Source organism: Ipomoea nil, unplaced genomic scaffold (assembly GCF_001879475.1).
Source record: "Ipomoea nil cultivar Tokyo-kokei standard unplaced genomic scaffold, Asagao_1.1 scaffold2845, whole genome shotgun sequence".
NCBI classification, from domain to species: Eukaryota; Viridiplantae; Streptophyta; class Magnoliopsida; order Solanales; family Convolvulaceae; genus Ipomoea; species Ipomoea nil.
In genome coordinates, this window is record NW_017619273.1 from 8,221,296 (window position 1) to 8,245,815 (window position 24,520).

General features: G+C 35.1%; 2 protein-coding genes across 4 annotated transcripts; one reads left to right on the plus strand and one right to left on the minus strand.

Moving 5' to 3' along the window:
• Window positions 1–645: 645 nt before the first annotated feature.
• LOC109159698 (transcription factor E2FB-like) lies at window positions 646–5,610 on the minus strand. 3 transcript variants are annotated; one of them, XM_019307790.1, is made up of 14 exons: window positions 5,131–5,609; window positions 4,072–4,216; window positions 3,880–3,939; window positions 3,676–3,761; window positions 3,500–3,588; window positions 3,326–3,377; window positions 2,901–2,953; window positions 2,770–2,820; window positions 2,608–2,656; window positions 2,418–2,483; window positions 2,237–2,313; window positions 1,339–1,558; window positions 1,124–1,190; window positions 646–971 (listed from the first exon to the last, which is right to left on the minus strand). In XM_019307790.1, exons 1-14 carry the CDS (start codon window positions 5,266–5,268, stop codon window positions 829–831), a joined length of 1,296 nt encoding a protein of 431 aa, XP_019163335.1. In that variant the 5' UTR covers window positions 5,269–5,609; the 3' UTR covers window positions 646–828. The 3 variants fall into 3 exon arrangements, with proteins under 3 accessions (XP_019163335.1, XP_019163334.1, XP_019163337.1); XM_019307789.1 differs by having other exon boundaries at window positions 4,072–4,255; window positions 5,131–5,608; XM_019307792.1 differs by having other exon boundaries at window positions 888–1,000; window positions 4,072–4,255; window positions 5,131–5,610.
• Window positions 5,611–6,193: 583 nt separating this feature from the next.
• On the plus strand, window positions 6,194–6,912 carry LOC109159927. The gene is made up of 2 exons (XM_019308039.1): window positions 6,194–6,694; window positions 6,775–6,912. Exons 1-2 carry the CDS (start codon window positions 6,194–6,196, stop codon window positions 6,910–6,912), a joined length of 639 nt encoding a protein of 212 aa, XP_019163584.1.
• The last annotated feature ends 17,608 nt before the right edge of the window (window positions 6,913–24,520 follow it).

Here is a 24,520-nt window from a genome sequence, read left to right on the forward strand (position 1 = left end):
TTACATTACCTAACAAAATGAAGGGAATCACATTCCCTTCAAAATCCTCTGTGGAGGGAATGTTGTATTCCCTGGGAATGTTATATTCCCTCAGAGAATATGAACCAAACATAGGAATGTAAGCTCGGGAATGTCACATTCCCTTGGTTATGTAATATAACCTGAACTAAACGCCCCGTAAAGGTGTGTTTGGTTCACACATGAGAATCGAAATGAGTATTAAATACTTGGTATTGGTAATGGGTTTTGGTGAAAGTATTTAACATGTTTGGTAGTAGGGTGGAATGAGAATGGTTACTAATAGCAGTGCTTGAGAATGAATAAGGGAATGAAACCCTTATTTTATTTGGGTATGGATTTTTCAATTGATGGGCTATTCGAAACCCATAGTAGTGTTCTAAAAACCTATCAACCAAACAATAACAATCACTTTCATACCCATTCCTATGAGCAAAACCCATCAACCAAACACACCCTAAATTAGTATCGGATTCCGTAAAGTGTTTGTACTAAGAGAAAACAATATAGTGTGCAGTATGCTCTCTATGAAGCTCTATCCTATACATTATGTTCTAGCTGTGCAATCCAAAGGCAACATTAACTCATCAAGTTTGAAGCAGAAGCAAAGAGTGATACAAAGCTAAATTTGGAAAAAGGGCTTAACTTATTGCTTTTATTGCTACATGTAGAAAAACAGGTTAATGAATACAATGTACAAGAAACACAAAAAAACTCTCTCAAGATATTCCTTTCCACTTCATTCTGGGTTATTCGTAAAGGGTGTACCTGGTGAAGTTGTGTTCTAAACGGAGAAGCCTGATCATCACTTCAGACCGCGGGCAAGCTCACAGCAGTGTTGGCAGCAGATGGCGTTTCAGCTGCAACGGGTGGAGTTTGGGCACGAGGAGTACTGATGTTTGCCATAGTGTAATCTTCATGAACTAAATTCAAGGCACTCCAATTAACTTTAGCTATGTGAGAGTCAGGGAATCTGTTTATTCTAATAATAATATCGTGACATTGAAAGGAAAATTGGGGGTGTCTGTGTTGGGGAGTGGGGTTAGGAGGAAAAGCGAAATTGAAAAACTTTAGAAGTTCTGAAAAGCATTAGGAATTAGGATACGCTCTGTCGTCCACATATCAGTGATGCTGACATCCACATCTGACAAGAGCCAGTAATCTGCTTCGTTCTGGAAAGGATATAGATTTAGAAAGAATGATCTGTTATTCTGTTAACTTAGATCTTATAACAATCCATAAGATCCTAATGCAATTGGGGCATTTCAATGACACCAAACAAAAGCTAGCAATTTTGTAGACTTGTAAGAATGGACTTACATCAACATCGGGAACGATTTTCATGATTCCACTCGTGAAATCCTGTGATGTGCCAACATTGGAGGACACTCTTTCTGTTTCTTTTTCCTGCAATACTTCATTTCCTCTACTCTCCTCAGTTTCTACCATCGCAGTTGCATTCTCATTCGCTCCTGATGTTGAATGAATGCTAGGTGCCACATCCACAGCATTCATCTCCTCGAGTTTTTTCTCAAATTGACTAGATGGTTGAAGTTCAAACAATTTAATCATAAGCAAATGACAATTAGATAGTATACCACTCCACTTATCAAGAAGAAGCATCTTGGGCCCGCATGGGCAGCTCAACCAGTCATAGAGGTGGAAGTTGGAAAAAATAACCAGGGATCGAGTCTCACCAGCGGCAGCGTGGGAGCAACCTCTCAAAGTGAGGGGGGCTCCTTATGCGCAGTGAGCAAAGGTCTAGCCTCTGTGGTTCATGTTCAGTTGAGTTACCATGATTTACATCCTCCCAAATGCTCTGTCAAGCCGGGGTGTGGGGGGCCCTTAGGGTTGGGGTTCAACCTTTTGGAAAGAAGAAGAAGCATCTTGGGGCAACCCCAACCAAGTTAGTTAGGTTGTTGATTTGGTAACTACAAGGTTACAAGTTCGACTCCCAATAGGAGTGGCCTATTGGCCTCCTTGGTTTGAATCGGTCAGCTATGGGCAACCTAGACTTGTTTACTTCATTGTGGTCCTTTGGCGGCTAGGGTCACAAGGCAGGGTTTACCCAATGCACACCGTCAAGTAGTGGCTACGAGTTTCCTTTGTCACTCAAAAAAAAGAAAAAAGAAGCATCTTTAAGGGCAATCAATAAAACTCTTAGTCAGTGTGGGGAGTTTAGATGATGTGTTTTATTTGTGTCGAGAAAAACAAGTACCTGACGAGGTAGACATCTATTGGTCCCATGGTGCTCCTTAGAATTACTCGGTACCTTCTTTGCGGATAATCAACAGCCTGTTTGAAAGTTATTAAAGAGAATATTAAATTAGATAAGAAAAGTTTAGAAGTGAAAAGATGAGAAGCAAAAACTTCAATCGTTGAAAAGTATAGGCAACAACCTCATCAGGATCTGGGACTTCTAAAGTTGTGCCATGGGGAGCTTTAATTGCTAAAAGTGTTCCGTTCTGAAAAATGCCGTATTTATAATTCAACATATATTCCAAGTGATAAAAGAAACATGATTGGCATGACTACAAGAACACAAAAGAAAATGAAAGCAGACTAATTTTTTGGTAAAGTTATATGTACCTGAAAACAAGGTAAGCCCTTAATATCCTCTTCAGTTACAAAAAGCCATCTGGTATGATCATATTGAAAGTCCACATATAAAAACATTAGCAGCTACATCAAATAAAAAAATCCACTTAAAATTCAAATTACAGACTTGAAAAACATCCAAGAACACAATACCCTTTATTGTTTTCATCTTCACTCAGGTCCCTCAGCCTGTCTTGCATTTCTCTAAAACAATTGTATGAAACATAAAATCAGAATAACCATGGTTGAATCGAAGTGTGTTTCTTAAAGTTATTATACTAAACCTGATTTCTTCATCTATTCTACGCTCTTCTAACATCAATTTCTCCACTTCGGCCTGCAAAAGTGTGCAGATTACATGAGAATAAGTCTATGAACAGCTCATGTAACAATTGAAAGGGACCCACAACGCTGTGGCCTGTGGATATAACGTAAGCAGGTTTTGTAGGCCACTCTAACAGAACTATATTACATTTACTTGACTTATGTATTGTAGAGGAAATTCAGTGCTATTCCTAATGAGTAAAAGTTTTCTCTACCACTCATGCCACCTAATTAGTGCATTTGGGAGGTCAAGAAGTGTTGTCTAAGCATAGCTTCCTCGAGAATGAAATGAAGAAAAGATTAGCTATGAGATTTAGAGAACAAAAAGTACGTAATCAATGCAATAAGAAAGAGCACATCCATAATGACAGAAATATCCTTTTACCTGTAAATTTGAAACTCCATCAAAATCTCTTGTTCTTGACACATCTAGACCCCTGCTTAACCATGTCGCTCTTTATTAGTCACTTTTCTTGTGATGAAAAAAATGTTGAGGCAAGTACACATTAAATAAAGAGAAAACTGAGAGCCATTTATGTAGATATGAGGTAGTTCTTACTTCCATTGAATTCTGTTCTTGAGTTTCTTTTCTATTAGACCAATGCCTTCTAGGACATTCGTTATGTCATAGATACGTCTCTTTTGAACCTGTTTGAAGAAGAAAATTTTCATTTTTTTCAGTTTTTAAAACTTCATCAGCTACACATATTAAATAATCAACTAGGAAGTTATCACCTCCAATGTATCAGCAGCTTTATTTAGATCAAGAATACCATCTTCTGCATGTCTGATCAGATTAATGAACTTCTTTGTTAAAAGGCCTAGATGAAAGTAAAAACAATGTTGTCAATGTCTTAGCTACTGTAAATGGAGATGAAGAACAGGGGCAGAAGCACTTCCAAAAAAAAAAAAAAACTCATTTTGGAAAGTACATATTACCTAGGGAGCTATCATAACGACAGGAACCAACTGGAGTGACATTGTTGCCGGAAGGTGATCCTGTAATTCCGCAATCAAAAGTTATTGCCTCTTCCTTAAAGAAAACTGGTCTTGTTCATTTTCTTTGCCATTAATAATACTTTGTAACTTAATGCACTTCCCATAACAGACATTTCTATTGGAAATTCTCACCATCATCTGCTGCATTCTGGGATACATATCTGCGGGATTTTGAAGTCCTAGGTACTCTCTGTGCCTTTTTAGCTTTTCCTGAAGCTGGCGTTTGCATTGGACTGTTGACAGCACATCCAAAACTTGGGTCCTGATCAATAGGTACCTGATTGTAGCTCACCATGTCAGTCTTCCACTTCAATGGCTGGTTGAATCAAACAAGCATTAAAAGGTTGTAAACAGTGCATTGTGAAATAAGGTTCACAGTGACAATAATATACAACAATACAGACTATTATAATCATATGTTTTCACAGTAACATATACATAAAACGATTCAAGTTATGACTAACAATGCTTGTTGAGGCAAGAGAAATATGTGAATTAGCTAATTAAATCAATTGGAACAATGGGCACAATCCTGGTGATACAAGTCTCCAAAAGTAAGGTGACTAGCATAAATCACTCACATTCAAGGGAAGTATACAACCAAGAAAGATCCAAACTTTATTATGGTTAATACAAGCTAATAATCCAAACCAGAATCAAGAATGAGGATAGTTATGGTCTAAGAATGAACATAATCAATGAGTAAATGACTGCACTTTCCAAATTAAGAATTCATTTAACCACAAGGTCACAAGTTCGAATCTCAACCCACTTGGTTTGTGCCAGGTCAGCTATGGACAACCTAGACTAATTTACCTCATTGTCGTAATTTACCGACTAGGGTCACAAGGCGGGATTTACCACTTATTAGTAGTAGCTGCGGGTTTCCCTCGTCACCCAACAAATATTCAGCTTAACCTAGCTAGCTCACATTGCCAACCATAACATTAGAACCTAGAAGATCATACATTTTTACTTACTATCAATCAAAAAGTAAGTGCACTAAAGAAAAATCCAATTTCAATTCTACTTTCAAAGTTTCCACAGCAGATTTTTTTTTTTAAGGAAACAAAATAAATGGACTTTAACTTACTCAGTCACTAAAGTCCAAGTATAGGCAAATAACAATAAATACAGTAAAAACAACAACAAAAGAACTTGTCAACAAGCGCACATAATTCCAAGACTCACAGGAGTGTTGACGATGATGTCATCAGGCTCTTGAGCAGGAGAGGGACGCGGATGGTCGGCAGAGAAGCGGCGGAAGTCCCCAGATGGAGGCTTCACCACCATGAAAGGCAGCTGCTGCGGCTTCAAGTCTTGCTGCATGATCTGATATGGAAAAATCCCTTTGCCTTGAAGTTGGGGAATCCTTGTCGGTACTTGAAATTTGATCTTACAGAATCCTCGGAACTCAGGTTGAAGCAGTCGGAAATGGAGTGCTTCGGGGTCCCGGGAAGGAAAAAGGGGAATTGAAACTTGGGAAGAAAACGAATGAGAATTGATGAGATCTGGGGTTTGATGTATAGAAAAGCGGGAAGAGAGAGAACGGAGATGGAAACGAGGGAATTTGGTTTCAGATATAGATATGGAGGGAAGAACTACTGCCTTATTTACTTTTTCTTTTTTTTTTCCTTTTTCTTTTTCTTTTAACTCATGAAATGTTGGTTCGAGCGATCAGACTTTTAACTGATCAAAGGGATAAAAAAAAAAAAAGAAAAAATTGTTAGTACAAATCAAAATATTAATGGACATTATTGTGTATTAATTGGTATTTATGTATATGTTTGTAGCCATTTTTCTTGATGTAATATATATATGTTGTCAAGTGATAATGAAATGGTTCATCAGATTATTCATCCTCTATATTATTCTTGTAATACTGTTATTATATTTCTCTATCTACACGTGCAAGTTCATCATACAAAATCACCGGTTAAGAGCTAATGGGCCAACGGACATCAATTTCACAACACGTTATTGGCGCGCTCAATATACTCGGTGAACGAAATGGCTGCTCTCACAAAAAAGAGAATTCGTTGAACTCGCCCTCGATGGAAGCAATCTCCTCACTTGGGCTCTTGATATTGAGATATATCTCTAATCTACAAAACTGTTGGACACCATTAAAGAGACATCTACAAGCACTGCAGCCCAGAAGGCAAAAGCGCTCATTTTCCTCCGCCACCATCTTAACAATGACCTCAAGAATGAATACTTAATAAAAAATAAATAAAATAAAATAAAAAACCATATGTCCTCTGGAAATCTCAAATCTCTTAAGGAACGCTTTGACCAACCGACATCATTGGTCCACCCCCAGGCCCAACATGATTGGCTTAACCTCCGATTTCAAGACTGTAAGTATGTGACTGAATACAACTTCGCCCTACACAAAATTGTGTCACAACTGAAGCTCTGTAAGCAGACAATTACGAACGAGGATTTGATTGAAAAAACTTTATCCACGTTCCATCCAAATGACCTTGTGTTCCAGCAGCAGTACAAGAATACAAAGTATACTATGCATTCAGAGCTCATTACGGATTTACTGGTGGCTGAAAAGCATAGACAGTTATTGATGCATAATCACAATGCGCGTCCAACCGGCGTTGCACCTGTGCCTGAAGCACACACTGTTGCCCAGCATAGCAACAATCTGCGGGGTCGAGGCCAGGGAAGGGGCCCAAAGCGAGGTGGCAAAGGGGGAGCTAGCAGTAGTGACTCTGACCAAGCAAGTCACAACATAACTCCGGTCAGTCGCAACCATGTTATAAATGTGGTTGCAAAGGACATTGGTCTAGGACATGCATGACTCCTAAGCATCTGGTCAAGGCTTACCAAAAGATGCTCCAGCAGGAAGAAGGACAAAAGAAGAAAGATTCTGGACAATCATCTTTGCCTGAAGCAAATGCCCTCATCTTAGGGAATGATGACCTGCTAGGCGAAGAACTAGCTGATTATGGAGATTAGGAGTGATACTCCTAACTTTTTTTCTCTCTTTCCCTTATGGACATCCATTTTACTTCATGCCTGCGAGCATGTTTATATTTGAACTCTTTTGTCCTATATGTATAATGGATCATTTTTTGAACACTCTTGTTCTATTTGAATAAATACAATGGATCATTTTTACACATTATCTTGATACCCATTCTTTTTCTTTAGAGATATGGGAGACGAATCAACCCTATGATTGGTTGATTGTGTAACTACGCACACTATTTTGATATACCGAAGATTTTTCCAAACGTTCAAGGAACACAAAGGCAACCTTTCAACCATAGCGAATGATAACATTCCTATTGTGGGCTCCGGGAGGGCTTCACTTATTCTTCCTAACGGAACAAAGTTGATAATTGATTCAGCCCTCCTATACCCTCAATCAAAAAGAACTTCGCTTAATTTCAAGAATATTCGGTCCAACGGTTTCCACATAGAAACTAAAACTAAAAACAATACCGAATTCCTTGTTTTGACCAAAACGGTCAATAACCAGAAAAAGGAAATTAAAGAATTTCCATCTTTTCTTCAGGCCTGTATTATTCCTATATCAGGCCCCAACACTCCTGCGTTGCACTTGTAGTGAAATTTAAAAATACACATTCTTTCAGTCTATCGCATCACCGCTTAGGTCACCCTGGGCAAACTATGATAGGCCGGATACTTTCAAATTCAACTGGACATAACCTTCTTAGGACAAACATCATTTCTACAAATGATTAGTGATTACACATGTGTTCCATGTGCACATGGAAAACTTATTGTTCGGCCCTCACGTCCTAATATTGGTTTTGAGTCGCCTGTCTTCCTGCAGAGGCTACAAGGTGATATTTGTGGACCAATTCATCATTCATCCGGACCATTCCGATATTTCATGGTCCTTATTGATGTTTTCACCCGATGGACACATGTGTGCTTGTTGTCCACTCAAAATATGGCATTCGTAAAATTCATGAGCCAAATCATTAGGTTGAATGCCCAATTCCCCTATTATCCTGTTAAGAACATAAGAATGGATAATGCTGGTGAATTCACCTCGTCAGCTTTTGACGATTATTGTATGGCCATATGGATTGAGGTGGAACATCCTATATCATACGTCCATACCCAGAATGGTTTAGCTGAATCACTTATCAAAAGAATAAAACTAATAGCTAGACCATTATTGCAACGGTCCAGTCTACCAGTCAATTATTGGGGACACGCAGTGTTGCATGCTGTAAATCTAATACAACTCCGGTGTAACACCCCACTTTTCTTAAACCTTATTAACAAATACTTAACTCAGAAAGGAAAACTAATAAGCATTATAAATCTAATAATCAACATTAAGAGGTGTCACCGCCACAATCACCATGCACGGTAATTGCATAGGCAAAGAAATGATCTAAACATAAGCAATCTTACTACTTTAAACAAACTTGGGAATGAAACCCCGGTGTCCCGCAGCATCAAAACATATAGGTAAGTCTACAACCAAGTCTCAAAGTAGACATAAATGCTAAGAGTTTAGACTACAACAAGCACACTAAGCTAATCTAGTCTAACTCGATCGCTCTCAAGAACTGGGCCCACCTGAAAGGGGTTAACAAACAACAAGTAGAAAACAACACGTTAGCACGAAGCTAAGTATAACGCCACTCAACCCTGTAAAATACTACAGCATATACTTTTGAAAAACATTTGTTTCACACACTTAGATCAAGTACTCCTAATCACTAAAGCAACATTCAACCGTGCTCAATAGGATTTCTATACGCTTACAACCTAATTATCAAATAGGCATACTATCTCAATCATTTAGCTTATCAACAATCTCCTGCTTTCACATACATATCTTATCATGGCGATATACACTAATCATGCTCATACTGATGGTTAATAATATACTTAAGCTGTAACAAGCAATCTCATGCTAACATATATCTCAACAACAATCTCATATCATCATATATCTCCATAGGCAATCTTATGCTATCACATAACTCAACAAGCAATCTCGTGCTATCATGTAACTTCATAAGCAATCTCATGCTATCATATAACTCAACAAGCAATCACATGCAATCATATAACTCAATAAACAATCTCATGCTATCATATAATTCAATAAGCAATCTCATACTGTCATATAACTCAATAAGCAATCTCATGTTATCATATAAATCAATAAGCAATCCCATGCTATCATATAACTCAATAAGCAATCTCACGCTATCATATAACTAAATAAGCAATCTTGTGCTATCATATAACTAAATAAGCAATCTCGTGCTATCATATAACTCAATAAGCAATCTCATGCTATCATATAACTCAATATGCAATCTCATTCTATCATATAACTCAATAAGCAATCTCGTGCTATCATATAACTCAATAAGCAATCTCATGCTATCATATAACTCAATATGCAATCTCATGCTATCATATAACTCAATATGCAATCTCATGCTATCATATGACTCAATAAGCAATCTCGTGCTATCATATAACTCAATAAGCAATCTCATGCTATCATATAACTCAATATGCAATCTCATGCTATCATATAACTCAATATGCAATCCCATGCTATCATATAACTCAATATGCAAACACATGCTATCATATAATGATTAGTCGACAATATAAAGTTATGCTTCTTATCATACTTTCATATACAACATGCAACTCTTATAATCATGCAATAAGATGAACATGATGTTTTAGTATAAGTATAAATAGATATACATATACACTCTTTCGTTGGTAACAAGGAACACTTGTTCAACGGAGGTTTCTTAGAGTCACAATGACTCGCTTTTCTCTTATTTCTCTAGAGTCTCATTGACTCACTTTCTTTCTTTCTCTAGAGTCACATTGACTTGCTTTCTCTCTTTACTTTCACTAGTGGGCGAGGTAGGAACTTCACCATAATGTGAATGAACCCAGGTCCGTTCCAATAAAAATTGGGGTCCTGTGCAATATCTTAATTTGGGCCCCATTTTTCAAGTAATTTCTATATCTAAATAATAGTTATTCAAAAAGTTGTGTCAAAAATTCAAAACATAAATATTGTATAAAAAAAAATCTAAAATTTCGTTTAAAATGTGACATGCGTCGTGCACACTTAGACGCAAAAAGTGACAGTGATACCTATCATCATTGTGCACACTATTATTTAAATTTTTTCTAATCTCACAATCATCCTGATCTTCTATATGAAGATTAGCATCTAACCATTTTTCCTTGGCATCATTGCTCATCTATTTGAGTTTTTTTTTTTTTTTTTTTTTTTTTTTTTTTTTGTAATAAATTTTTCAAGAGCTCCTTTTTGAGATTGAGTTAGTTGCTCAACGCTTCTCAAACCCAAATGAATATTTTCTAGAAGACATAAAATCCTAAGGAAAAAATAATTTTTTTTTAGAAACTCTATCAATAAATAATTAATCAAGAAATGAATTCTTGAATATATTATTCTGAAATTACAATTATTAAGTCATGTATATAAAATAATAAACAAGAATTATGAAGCAATACGTAATTTTAATTACGTGTCAAGAAAATTGAAGAACTTGAGAGTTTGAATGATAAAAAAAAAAAAAAAAAAGAATTGAAGAATCTGTAACACACGAGCTGAGTCTATCATTTTTACGTCAATTCACTAAATTGCGCTTCCTAGAAGACGTCAAACAGCAAAAAATACAAATAAACAACCAAATTGAATATTTAAATTACTATAGCAAAGAAAACAAACAATCAAATAACAAAGAATACAATTAAGATTTGAGAATATCCAAATTTAATTTACCTAATCTAGCAGTACTTCAACAGCCTCAATAACTTAAATTAAATATTAAAATTGCTTCAATTACCTAGGCAAATTAAATTGTTGTAGACTTAAGACTTGTAGTCTATCGTCTGAGACGATATTCGTCTGTCACTCTCTCTGTGTGCCGACTGTCGTTAAGGCGCTAGATTAGGGATAATTTAGGGTAGAGTTTGTTACTTTGTTTTGTGAGTTTGTCCCTACTTGCGTTTGGCCCTTTGTTAATTGTTAGAATGCCGCATGCAGCTGCCAAATATATACTACTAGTATATTTTTTTTATTAATATGGGGCCCACAAAATTTGGGGGCCATGTGCGCCAGCCCTGGGAAAACATGCCCAGGGCCGGCCCTGAATGAACCTATATAGGCTCGGCATCTAGCCGGCCTAATACTCATCTCTCTCACAGAACCACGCTCTTGGTTCTTTTCTCAAACTCCGTGGAATCATGTATCGTACTTGTCAGTGTGCACACCCCTTGACCGGGATTCCAAGCCCGGCGGGTAGTATCCTACCTAGTAACTCGGGAATATCGACCTCGTTACTTCATATCGGATCGCAATATAATGTCAGTTTCTTTCTTTACTTTCTCTTTTCTTCCGAAAGGACATAGTCCTAACGGGCCTCCAAAACCACAGATTACTCACACTAGGTACATTTAGATATAACTCATGCAACAATTTTACTTATGCAAACTCATGCTCATAGCTTCTCAACAACTTCTCTTTTCTTACAAATTGGAAATCAAATATCATGCAACTTCTCAACGCAACTAGATAATGATTTTCCAAAATAGATATAGGTTTTTGAAAGAATACTTAGGCTTACTTAGAGCCGCTTATGCACTTTAGTTTATGATATGCTAAACATGCTCTTTACTATAAGAAATATCTCAAATTCTCTTTGATTATAAGATTTATCTTAGAATCAAGAACATCAAGATTATCATAGAAGCATCAAGATCAACACATAAACATCAAGATCATCTCATAAACATCAAGATTATCTCATAATAATCATATCAATCTCAGGAAAAGCCTTATCAAGATGCAAACACAGAATCACATATCAAAGGAGCCAATGAAGGAGATTATAGCAAGAAAAATAGATTTTATTGAGACATGGGTTACCTCTTAGCCTTAATTAGAATCCTTGGCTACTAAGGTTCTTTCTCTAAGATCTCCTCTTCGTGATTTCTCCTACGTTTGGTGATAGGGGAATTCTTGAGAATTCTTGTGTGGTGGACTCTATTGTGGTGTGATTTCTAGGTGCCTCCTAGGTCCTTATATATAATTAAGAGTCCTAACTAAGGTCTGAAAGGTAGGGATTCGCTTATTCTATTCCTTATAGGACTAAGAGCTCGTTTGGTTCATGGAAAAGAACTTCCAAGGAAAAGGTTTTCCTAGAATTTGAGGAAAACAAAGTTTTATGATGTTTGGTTCATGGAATTTGTTTTTTCAATGGAAAACTAATTCCTCAAATATGAGGAAAACAAAATTTGAGCTATGGGCTGGTATTTTGTTTTCCACGGTAGGAGGGAACAAAAATTTAGCTAAGTGGACTATTTTACCTTTATGTTTCTTTCTTAATTACATACATATAAATAGCAATCTAGGGTTATTTGTTGCCTTTCTACCGTTTCATTCCCCATTCTTCGCTTTCTCGTCGTTTTCTTCTCACAGCTTTCTTCCTCCTCCCGTTCTTGCCCTTTCTCACATCTTTCTTCTCACAGCCCACAGTTCAAGCACGGCACTGCTATCTCGCCTCCGGGTAAGTTGTTTCTTCTCACATCTTAGTTTGTTTTATTCTACTTATTTTTGTGTAATTTTTGATTGATTTTTGAATATTTTTAGTTCTTTGCTTTTAGTTGCTGTCAAACTAATGCTCCGCATAGATAAATTTTCAAAGCATATTTGTGTAATTTTTTTATTTTGTTTTGGGGAAAGTGGAGGGATTATATTGAAGATGAATTTCAAAATGTAGAGCCAAAGACAAACGGGCAGAGAGGAGTACCTCCGGCATAGATAAATTTTCAAAGCATATTTGTGTAATTTTTTTTTTTTTTTTGGGGAAAGTGGAGGGATTATATTGAAGATGAATTTCAAAATGTAGAGCCAAGACAAACGGGCAGAGAGGAGTACCTCCGGCATCCGCCCTGCCCATTTCCCGTCTTTTCCTAGACCTTAAACCAGGCGCCGAATCATTTTCTTTACAAACTTTGTTATCCTTCCTTTTGTTCTGCATAACCTTTTTTTACTAAGGTTCTCCAACCACATCCTCAACCTTCTCTGGTTTCTTTCTCTTTTTCCCTGCAAAGATTTCATGGATTTCACTGCCACGCTTTAGCTTCTTAGGTGTGGCAGAAGATATGATAGGCAGGGACTTCTTCATGTTTGCTGCCACAAATGCAATTTTGTGGCTACGAATTATTTAATTTATTTGTATGCTCAAAACAGTATTTTTGTTCCATTCGTGTGTAACACTGTCTTATCTTTATTTTGCTGCCAAAAAAATTGCAGCAGTTATTGTTCTTTTTTCTAGCATCTTACTTATTTCTTCTTTTTCGCTTTGTCCAAATTGATTCCAAAATATTATCATATCAATTAGAAAAAAAAAACAATCCATTTATGTTTCTTCCTAACCATTAATGCAGTCATAGCTCGTTTGGGTATACGTAGAACTGCTGAAAGATGAAAAAAGATTATGGCTGCTTTGTCTGTTTTTTTAGAGATGTATACTGTTGTTAGTGCTTTCATACTTTTAATGGCATCAGCTGCATCTCTCAATAGTTATAGGCCAAGCACTAGGCGTTATTCTCTTGAGAGTTATCCTAAACGAGAGTATGTTCGACGAATTTTGAATAATAACGAGTCATGCATTTCACTACTTAGGATGAATTTGCAAGCTTTTTACAAACTATGTGAAATGTTAGAGAGCTTAGGAGGATTAAAACCAACAAGGAACATAGCTATTGATGAACAAGTACAATCTTCTTGCATATTCTTGCTCATCATGTTAAAAATCGAGTCATTCAATACAATTTTAGAAGGTCAGGTGAGAGTATCAGTCAGACGTTTCATAAAGTGTTGAATGCCATAATGCATTTGCAAGGTCATTTGTTTAGAACACCCGAACCCGTTCCAACAAATTGTACCGACAATCGATGGAAGTGGTTTAAGGTACATTATCATCTTAAATATTTTTGAAGTATTATATATGTTGGGGTTTTTTTTTTTTTTTTAATTAAGGTTCATATTTTTTGTAGAATTGTTTAGGTGCTTTAGATGAGACATTTATCAAGGTTAATGTGCCAAGTTCTATTAAGCCTAGATATCGAACTTGTAAGGGAGACATTGCAACAAATGTTTTAGGTGTGTGCACTCCTGATATGCAATTTGTATATGTTCTAAGTGGTTGGGAAGGATCAGTGGCGGATAGTCGAGTTCTTCGTGATGCAATTAGTAGGACACATGCATTGAAAGTGCCACATAGTAAGCTTTGTATATGATTAAGTTTATTAAATAGATATTGTCAACTAATTATGTCACTTATGTAGTATATATTTTTTTTATATAGGTTGCTATTACCTAGTTGATGCTGGTTATACAAATTGTGAGGGCTTTCTAGCACCTTTTAGGGGCCAAAGGTATCATTTGAATGAATGGCGTCAAGGTTATCAACCTACAAACCCGCAAGAATTTTTTAATATGAAACATGCAGCTGCCCGTAATGTGATTGAGAGGTGTTTTGGGTTATTAAAAATTAGATGGGGCATTCTTATGAGCACATCATATTACCCTATAAAGACACACAATCGCATTATTATAGCATGTTGTTTGCTCCACAATTTTATTAGACAAGTGATGCAATTTGATCCTATGGAAAGTGAACTTGATGAGTTTGATCCAGCTGAAGGTGAAATGAATTCAATAAATACAGTTGATCCATCTGATGCTTGGACAAATTGGAGAATGGAATTAGCAAATCAAATGTTCAACCAATGGCAAGCTTCTAGATAGTTTTAGTAGTCTGTTTATTTGTGTTTGTTATGAGTTTGTTTTCCCTATTTTGTTGTAGGTAGAACTCTATGTTTGTATTGAACTACTCTATAACATTTGCTTATGCAAGTATTTTAAATTGTTATGTGTGTTTAAATTGGTATATTTGTTTAAAGCCATGACATTTATATTAACTTTCAAGTTTAGCACATAATTATGGCAACTGCCGACACGGGAAGCTCAAAAGTAAAGAACAGGAGGTGGACTCATGAAGATGATGTTATGCTAGTTTCTTGCATGGTTGATTTGCATAATATGGGAACAAAAAAGTCTGATACTGGATTTAAAGCTGGCTATTTGGTTGAGTTAGAGAAAATGCTTGCAACTAAATTACCTAACTCAAATATAAAAGCTAAACCACACATTGAGTCCAGAGTAAAACTTTGAAAAAGAATGGAGCATTGTCCATGATCTGTTCACAAATAATAATAGTGAATTTGGATGGGATGATGAAATGAAGATGGTTACTGCTGAAGATGATGTTTGGGATGCTTATTTAATTAAGTGTATGTCCAAATTTGCTATATTCTTCATTTGTTTTTCCAGTTTATACTTTTAATTCACTGCTGTTACTGATTTTTTTATTAACTTTTTCTTTTTTTTTTTTGTGTAGAGCCATAAAGAAGCTGCCCAATATAGAAGGAAAAACTTTCCTTTTTATAATGAGTTCACTGATATTTATGGAAAAGATCGTGCTACGGGAAAAGATTCACAAACTGGTGCAGATATAGTTTATGAAATGGGTAATGCTAAACCTTTTGAAGGCATTGGTGGAACATTGGAAGATAGTGAAGATGATAATCCAGTTGATTTGCAAGACAATGATATCTGCTTTATCCCGACACAAACATCATCTGCTACAAAGAGGAAGAGGAAAAGCATTGACACATCTGAACTTATTACTGCAGATTCTTTGCTTACTGCTGCCATGATGTTGGGTGAGAAGTTAGAATCTGTAGGAGACAAAATAAGTAAAACTTTTGGGACCGAATTGACTCTTCAACAAAAGATTGAAGAATTAGAGAATAAGTTGAGTGAGATTGAGGGGCTGCCATATGATGACAAGTTTATGACTATGATCAAGCTTCCCGAATATCCAAATCAAATGCTTATGTTTTTTAGCCTTGCAGTGGACAAAAGGCTTGAATGGGTGAAAAGGTTCCTTGCTGCATATTGAACATGTTTGTGTGACTAGATGAAATGTATTGTTGTTTTTGGTGTCAAGTTAGAAAGTATCTTGTTATAAGTATGAAGTTAGCTATGTAAAAATATGATGCTAGTTTTTTTTTTTTTTTTTTGGGAAACTAGAAAGGATGAACTTGTTAACTTGAATATCTTATGTATTTTGTAATATTCTGAAACTAGTTTGCTGTAATATTGGTACTTGCAGTTTGCAGATAATATTATCTTTTGTTAAGGTACTTGCAGTTTGCTTTTTTTAATTTTTTTTTTCAGTTTGCAGCTTTAGACAAATTGTGATGAATTAAAAACCACATATACACATTTTCAAAAAAAAAAAAAAAAACCACATATACACACACAAAAAAAGAGTTAGGTGTTAGTGCAGGTATTCTAGCAGCAACAATCTCCTCAAATCTATTCCTCATGTTGATGGCTTGAAATATATATATATATATATATATATATATATATATATATATATATATATATATATATATATATATATGTTTGCATTGATATCCAATAATGTGTATAGATGGAATTATTTTGAATTTGATGATTCATACATTTCAGTCATGTAAAACATCCATTCTAATGAACCATGGTTTTACTTCGAAAAAAAAAATTGTGATGAATTATAATTTTGTAGTTTGCAGCTTTAGAAAAATTGTGATGAATTTGATAAGTTGTAATATTTTAATTTATAAATTATTATCTTTTATTATTATTTTAATCTATATACATATAAAGGTCACTATTTTTCAGCCAATCAAATGGCTTCATTTTCCCGCTCATGGAAAACTACACCGTTTTGTTTGTTTGTTTGTTTTTTGTTTTTTTTTTGTTTTTTTTTGTTTTTTTTTTCCTGTTATTCAAATCTAAGAATGTCCCGCCTACTTTGAATTTATTTTTTTATTATTTAATCAAATCAGATTTCAGAAGATATGATATTTGCGTGAGATTTTATCCTAATTTTTAGGTTGTTGGCCTATTGTAGAGTTGCTATGGGTATGGCCTTCTTCATAGTATGCGTGCATTTTAAGTTTTCAGGGTATGGGATTGCTGTCAAGCCTATATATTTTTCAATATAATAATACGTATAGGAGGTGATCTCCGGGGCTATATATACATACACAATGAGACATAATTTTACAAGTATGCGAAGAGAGTAGTGAAACCCAAAACAATACAGTTTACAGTAAGCATTAAAGTAAGTTCCAATTGGCAGTGACCATCTCTGAAGGATGTCTGGGCAATTCATTCTTGGTGCAGACCTTCATCCACAGCTTACTACGAAGGCAATTAAGCTGCGTTGTGTAAGGAATTATGTTGTCACTGAAACAAAGGGAGAAAACAACATAAGAAGCCAAGAGTGTGTGTTCGTAGATGAACAGGTGTTATTCCTACATTACCTTCTTATATATATATATATATATATATATATATATATATATATATATATATATATATATATATATATATATATTTAGATTGTTTTTAAGTGTTGCTAGGTTCTTCTAACTATGTTGTTTTGGTTCTTTGAAATATAGGGTATGTTCATCCATGTGCACATACCTAAGGACATTGTAAGCAAATATAAGAATGAATTCAAGGAGGGGCAAGTTTATGGGATTAGGAATTTCCTATGTATCACAAACTTTTTCAAATACAAAACAAGCACTTTGCGTTATATGATAAAGTTTAAGTATGACACATTGGTGAAGCAATATAAGCGTATCAAGTTCCCGAAAACGATGTTTCGGTTCAAGAGTTTCCCTGCTATACTTTCAAAACAAGATGTGGATGAGAAAGTTTTAATGGGTAAGTGATTCATAATCAAAACTGTTATATTCAAATTACAATTATGATAATCTACAAAAATATCTTATATGTGTTGTTAACATAGTCCTATGTTTTTAGATGTCATTGGTAGAGTTGTGGAGATTTATTCCCCACTGGAGAAGGTAATAGCTGGAAAAAAAACAAAGTTGATAGACTTTGTCCTTGAGGATATGAGGTAAGTTTTTCTTCTGAATTTTGCACTTCTGTCTATTACATTTAGTAAGCTATATATTACATTTTGATTGTCTAACTTTCTTACAATTATGTGTGCAGTAAAAATCAGATTAAGTGCACACTTTGGGATGACCATGTGGATCAACTTATTCCTTATTTCAACCAAGATGTTACTGACCCAGTCATACTTTTGATCCAACTATGCCGTGCTAAGTTTATGGACAGTAAGTTTAACTTAGTATTTACTACACACATAATTTGTGTACTTATTTAATCTCTTATGCTTGATAGATGGTGAAGTGCGCATATGCAGCTCTTTCGATGCAACTCAGCTGTTTTTCTCTCACCCCTGTAAGGAGTTTGTTGCATTTAAGAGCCGGTGAGTGTACCTAGGAAATCTTTCCTAATTTCATGGTTGCTTCTTAATGAAGCACTAAGTGTTTTGTTGGTTTGTTGTTTTAGTAGCTTCACAAGTAACTCAACTCCATTGCGGTGTATTGATTCCTCATCTCGGCTTGGTGGTGGTCTTCCTAATGGTAGTGGTACTTCCAAGGAAGTGTTGGTCAGTTCTATTGAGGAAATATACAGTAAAAAAAATGTAAGTTATGATTTTTTTGCTTAAAACCTATTTGCATAGAGAATATAGTTACCACTTCTGTACCTTTAACTATCTATATAAGGCTGGATTTATCAATAATTACTAAGTAACCAATGGTAGTGCTTATAATCTATTTCTGTGGGAATATAGTTACCTAAACTTTGACTTAAAGTATGTAGTGTTTATAATCTATTTTTGTGGGAATATAGTTACCTAAATTGTAACTTTAACTACGTATATAAGGCTGGATTTATCAATAATCACTAACTAACTAAGAGTAGTGTTTATAATATATTTCTGTTGAAATATGGTTTCGTACAATGTAAGTTTAACTATGTATACAAGGCTGGATTTATCATAACTAACAAACATTAGTGGTTATAATCTATTTCTGTGGGAATATAATTACCTAAAATACAGATTTAACTAATTATGTAAGGCTGGATGTATCAATAACTAACTAACAGTACCTTTATTGTGTTATGTTGGGCAGTTGGGGGAGTATTGGGTAGCTGGTCGAATTGTTGGTGTTGAGAGTCTATGTGATTGGTACTTTATCTCTTGCAAGACTAATTCTTGCAAGAGAAAGCTGTCTGAGAGTGGAGGGATGCTCTATTGTTCTGGGTGTAAGAGCTATTGGTAAGAAGGGATTGTGAGGTATAGAGTGATAGTTCGTGTTGCTGATGAAACTGGGATGCTCCCATGCTCATATGGGATCGGGAATGTGCTGATTTGGTTGGTATAGCGGCTGCTGACTTAAAGGAGAAGTATCCTGGGGTATGCAATTTTTTTTTTTAATCTTCTTACCTGATTTGTGAGGCTAAACCTTGACACAGTATATGAAATTTTCCTAGGGTAATAACTCTATTCCACCGGAGCTAGGACGTTTGCATGGGATGTCTATGCTATTTCGGATAGCTATGAAGAAAGATCAAGTAGAGAGTTATTACTCTGCTTTCACTGTTCTACGTGTTTGTAGAGATGAAGCAGTGCTTACACAGCACTGCTCAGGTTTCTTAGCTTGCGGCCAATCTGAGATCGTGTCAGCTGATGGTGGTTTGGATGTTGGTCAAGCCTGCGAGGTAGATATCATCTAAACTACAAAAAGGAATGCTTTTAACAAATGTCAAATACTTAGTAGCTAATGCTTAAGTTTTTTTTTTCTCATTTAGCAAGTGTTTGTTAGTGATGATGAAGAGTGTGAAGGACTGGAAATTGGTTCTGAAGACTTTGACCAGGACCAGTGTGTTGGGCTGGATGAAATTCCTACAGATCTAGATGATGGGGCTGTTGCTGTTCCTCTTAAGAGGTGCCTAATGAAGGATTTTGATGCTGTTGGGAGCTCAAAGAAACCTAAGGTTGCTGTTGTGAAGAAGGAGAAGTAAATGGAGTAGCATTAAAGGGAATATGTTGAAAATGGCTTGCACTAAGACTAGGTTTTATGTTTTTGGTAATCCACCCTAATGTGTATTTTTGCTGGTGTGTTTTGAAGGCTGAATTGGTTGAACTGTAAAGTTAAGGTTCACTTAATAGTATGGTGACTAGGTGTAGGTGGGTGATGATGTTCTGTGTTTTTGTAAACTGGCTTTGTCTTAGTTGCAGCTGTTATCTAAGTCTACTTAATGTAATATGATGCTAATTTCAACTCTATGTTTCCTAGGCAAATATGGATTATCTTCACATAGGTATATGTAGGACAAACACTTATTAATCAACCATTCATCACATATTGTCAACATCTAGACAAAGAAAAAAATTACTCAACTTGAAAAAAAGGCTAAAGCTGTAAAAATAAATATCTGAAAACAGATTACCAATATTTGATATTAGGTAATATCCTAATCTCAATAATTTTCATTAACACTTTGTCCAAAAAATTGGCATCAGACATGTTTATCATCATTTGCCCCTATCATGATTAGATAATATCATAGAAAAACATGTAAAGAGTGGCAAAAACACATAAGATTCAAGTTGACGGACTTGCTTATAAGTTATATACTGAAAATCGCACATGATGTTGATATTTTACACTTAGACCTTGCCCTATTAGTTTGATCTACAGTTTGCTATAGATGATAAAAAGACATTACTCAACAAATGATGATATAGTAAGAAATTAGGGAAAAAAAAAAAACTAAATTGCCATATATTTTGTAAAAACCAAATAGACATTATGTTTAATTAGATATAGATAAGACATACACATATTAGTCAACAAATCATCATATACTAAGAACTTCGAAAAGAAAAAAAAAAAAAAGGACTAAATTTGTAAAGGGATTGTTTAAACAATTACTACTACAGAAACACATAATAGTCAGCAAATCATAATATATTAACAACTTAGAAAAAAATGGACACATAAAATTGCAATGGTCTGTCAAAGCAATAAGGGGTGATCACAGTTAACCACAATTGGAAAATTGTATCCAATTGTTGTTTGCTGTAAGTTATACTATATTTCGGAAGAGAAAACACAATCTCATATAGTTATGCTTGACGTTATTAGTCACCAACGGGTAATATGATAACAAGTTTTTTTAAAAAAATGTCTAATGGTAACTTTTACACTTGTCTATCAAAGCAATGAGCAGTGAAAACAGTTTCGCAGAAATTGAGTAACAAAAAAAAAAAAAACAAGTTTACCCAACTTAACAAATGCAAGTAATGAGCAAAGGAATGCAATATGCACAACGAAATTTCGATATAAAAGAACAAAAGAATAAAAGATTAAGATACAATGGAACCATACCTTTGCATGTTGGAATTAAAACTTTAGTAACTTTAAACATACTAACTCACTTGCATCGTTATCTGGTTTTTGGTTGTATGTTCGCCTTAATGTTGCACCATCTACACAAGCATTTCAAAATTTTTGTGTTAGTATTATGAATATACATGCAGCGCGATTAGTACTTCAAATAATTTGTAAATACAATGTCTGTGACTCTGTCTATATAATAATTAAATTAATTTTCGGTTTGTTCTATTTTTTTTGTATTTAACTTTGTTGTTTTTTTAATTTGTTGTTTATTATATGTGAATTGCTAGGCAAATCTCCTTTGGCAGAGGGCACCATTAAACATTTGGAAGAGACACAATAAGTAATGAGACTGCTTTCCATGGCTGCATGCCAAGGGAAATTTTGCTATGCAATATAATGCAGCTACAGGCTACATCTCCATATATACATCTCAACTCAATGTTGCATTTTACATGGGTTAGTGTGAACCCACTTTTATTTGGACAAGAACCTGGGCATATGCCATTTACAAAAGTGGCATATTCAATTATTCATTCATCCAGATGGTGGAGAAAAGGAAAACCAAATCTGATATGATTTTGAAATGATTTTTTTCTTATTTAAAATTTTAAAAATAGCTATCACATTAATTGAATAGAATCCAAGTTACACAAAATCCAATACATACAATATTTCTACTTTATTTATAGACATAGCCTTACTATCAAGCATTAATTGCTGATGGTAAGTTTTGACTTTGTAAAAGTAATGTGTGATAGTGACTTTTCAATTATCTCAAATTTGATATCTATATATACAACTCATTTAAGTCTAACAAAGAAACATCTCTATTCTCCACTCATTTTGAAAGAATCTACCATTAATGTGATTGCATTGTTAGTAATTGCAGTAAGAATGAAGAAATTGACAGGATCAACTACGATATGTGGAAAAAGGAAATATGTTGGCTCAAATAAAGGTACAATGTTTCATACCTATTTGTCTTCATTCAAATTCCATGAATGATTGTGTTCTTATTTCAGTTGCACCAGGGTCCTCATTTGCTTAACATTTGTTGTGAAATCTGCAATAAATATTTATTAAAAGTGGTATGTCAATTGTAGAAAAAAAATATAATTTTGAAAATGATTAAAATGCAATCATTTTTGTTGGTAACATGTATATATGTAATATGCACTGTTGACTCAAAGTATTTTGTCAAAGTTATGTGCAAAAAGAATTCCAGTTCTATAAAGGAATATCAGTACTAAGAGGAATAGTTATTGAAGAATACTAGTTCTAAGGGGATTTGTTGTTGAAGATTTTCTAGTTCTATTTTGATTAGGAATAGTTTGTTATTCACGAATCTGTTAGGAATAGCTACTATAAATAGGGGATGTCCTTTATTGTAGACCTCAAGCATTCAACATTAATCTTGTGAGGTACGAGAGTCTTTGAGAATAGGATACTAAATTCCCCTAGAAAGTACTACATGTGTTTAGGTTTCAATAGTTGGTAGGAAAGATCATTCTATTGTGTAATCTCAGGTTCCAAACAGTGTACTTTAAATATTGAGCTTTTAGTGGATTTAGGCAAGTTCTCAAATTGAGAAGTGCCTCGCAGATTAGGGTTGTTTGCCCGAACTGCGTTACAGATCGTTTGTGTTACAACGTCAGTTTCAACATCACTGTGTGCTGCGCTTTACAAATTTTCAATTGGTATCAGAGCCAAACTGCTTAAATTATTAGCAGGATCCTAATGGAGTTTCCCAGAGAAGGACTGTCAAGCACCAGCCCCCCTGCTCTCTTTGGTACAAATTTCTCCTACTGGAAAGCTAGAATGAAAATCTATATTTTGGCACAAGGAGAAGGAGTTTGGGAAGCCGTTGAGAAAGAATGGAAGAATCCAGTTGATGATAAAGGTAATCAAAAACCTAAAGCAGAATGGAATGAAGAAGAGCGAAGAGAATATAATTACAATTCAAAAGCAATGAATGCCATATATGGAGCGGTAAGTGAAGATACTTTCAAACTAATCGCTACCACTGGCATAGCTAAAATTGCATGGGATATACTATGTGATCATCACGAAGGAAATACTTCTGTTAAGCAATCCAAGCTGCAAATGATACAAACACAGTTTGAGAATTTAAAAATGGAAGAAGATGAGGATATCTCACAGTTTAGTGCAAGAGTTTTAGGGATTGCTGGAGATGCGTTTAACCTAGGCGAACCTATTCCTGAACCTAGGCTCGTCAAAAAGGTCCTACGTTCCTTACTTGAGAGATTTATGATAAAGGTTACAGCCATCCAAGAAAACAAAGATCTAAACACCTACAAACTCAGTGATCTAATGGGAAATCTTCAAACATATGAGCTTGAGATATTGCAAAAAGGGAAAAATAATGACAAAGGAATTGCGCTCCAATCAAAGCAGAAAGAGAGTCCAGAAATTGATACTGAAACCATGGAACAATCAATTGCTCTCCTAACAAAGAATTTCAACAGAGTTCTCAAAAAATTCAACAAATTTAGAAGCAAAAGTGCTTCAATCAATCAAGGGAACTTCCCAACTGGACAAAATCAATCTATTTCAAAAGGAAGGGAGAGTCTAAAACCTGAAGGAATTCAGTGCTACAAGTGCAAAGGGTTTGGACACATCCAGTCAGAATGTCCAACATATTTTAAAAGGAAGAACAAAACATATGTGGCAACACTAAGCGATGACTCAGATAGTGAAGAAGACACCAACACTAATTTCGTAGCATTCACCGTAAATCATGAGAATGACAACGAAAACGAAAATGATATGCAAGAACTGCTAGAGTCATATACCCAATTGTATGCTAAATGGGAACAAATCATCAAAGTGAATCTAGAGCTCATGCAAGAAAATCAGTTTCTAAAAGGTGAAAAAGATAGAGAAGAAAAGCGCCTCAAAGAAACTCAAAATGAATTATTAGAATCTAAAAACAGAGAGGCCAAACTGTTACAAGAAATCAAGGCACTAGATGGAAGGCCTAGATCTCCAAATCCAGCGTCCAGTGAAAGCCACTCTTCTGAAAATCCTGAGGTGTCACAACATCACTTTCAACACCGAAGGAGAATCAGATGTTATTACTGCCACAAATTGGGACACATAAAGGCATACTGCTTCAAAAGACAAAATG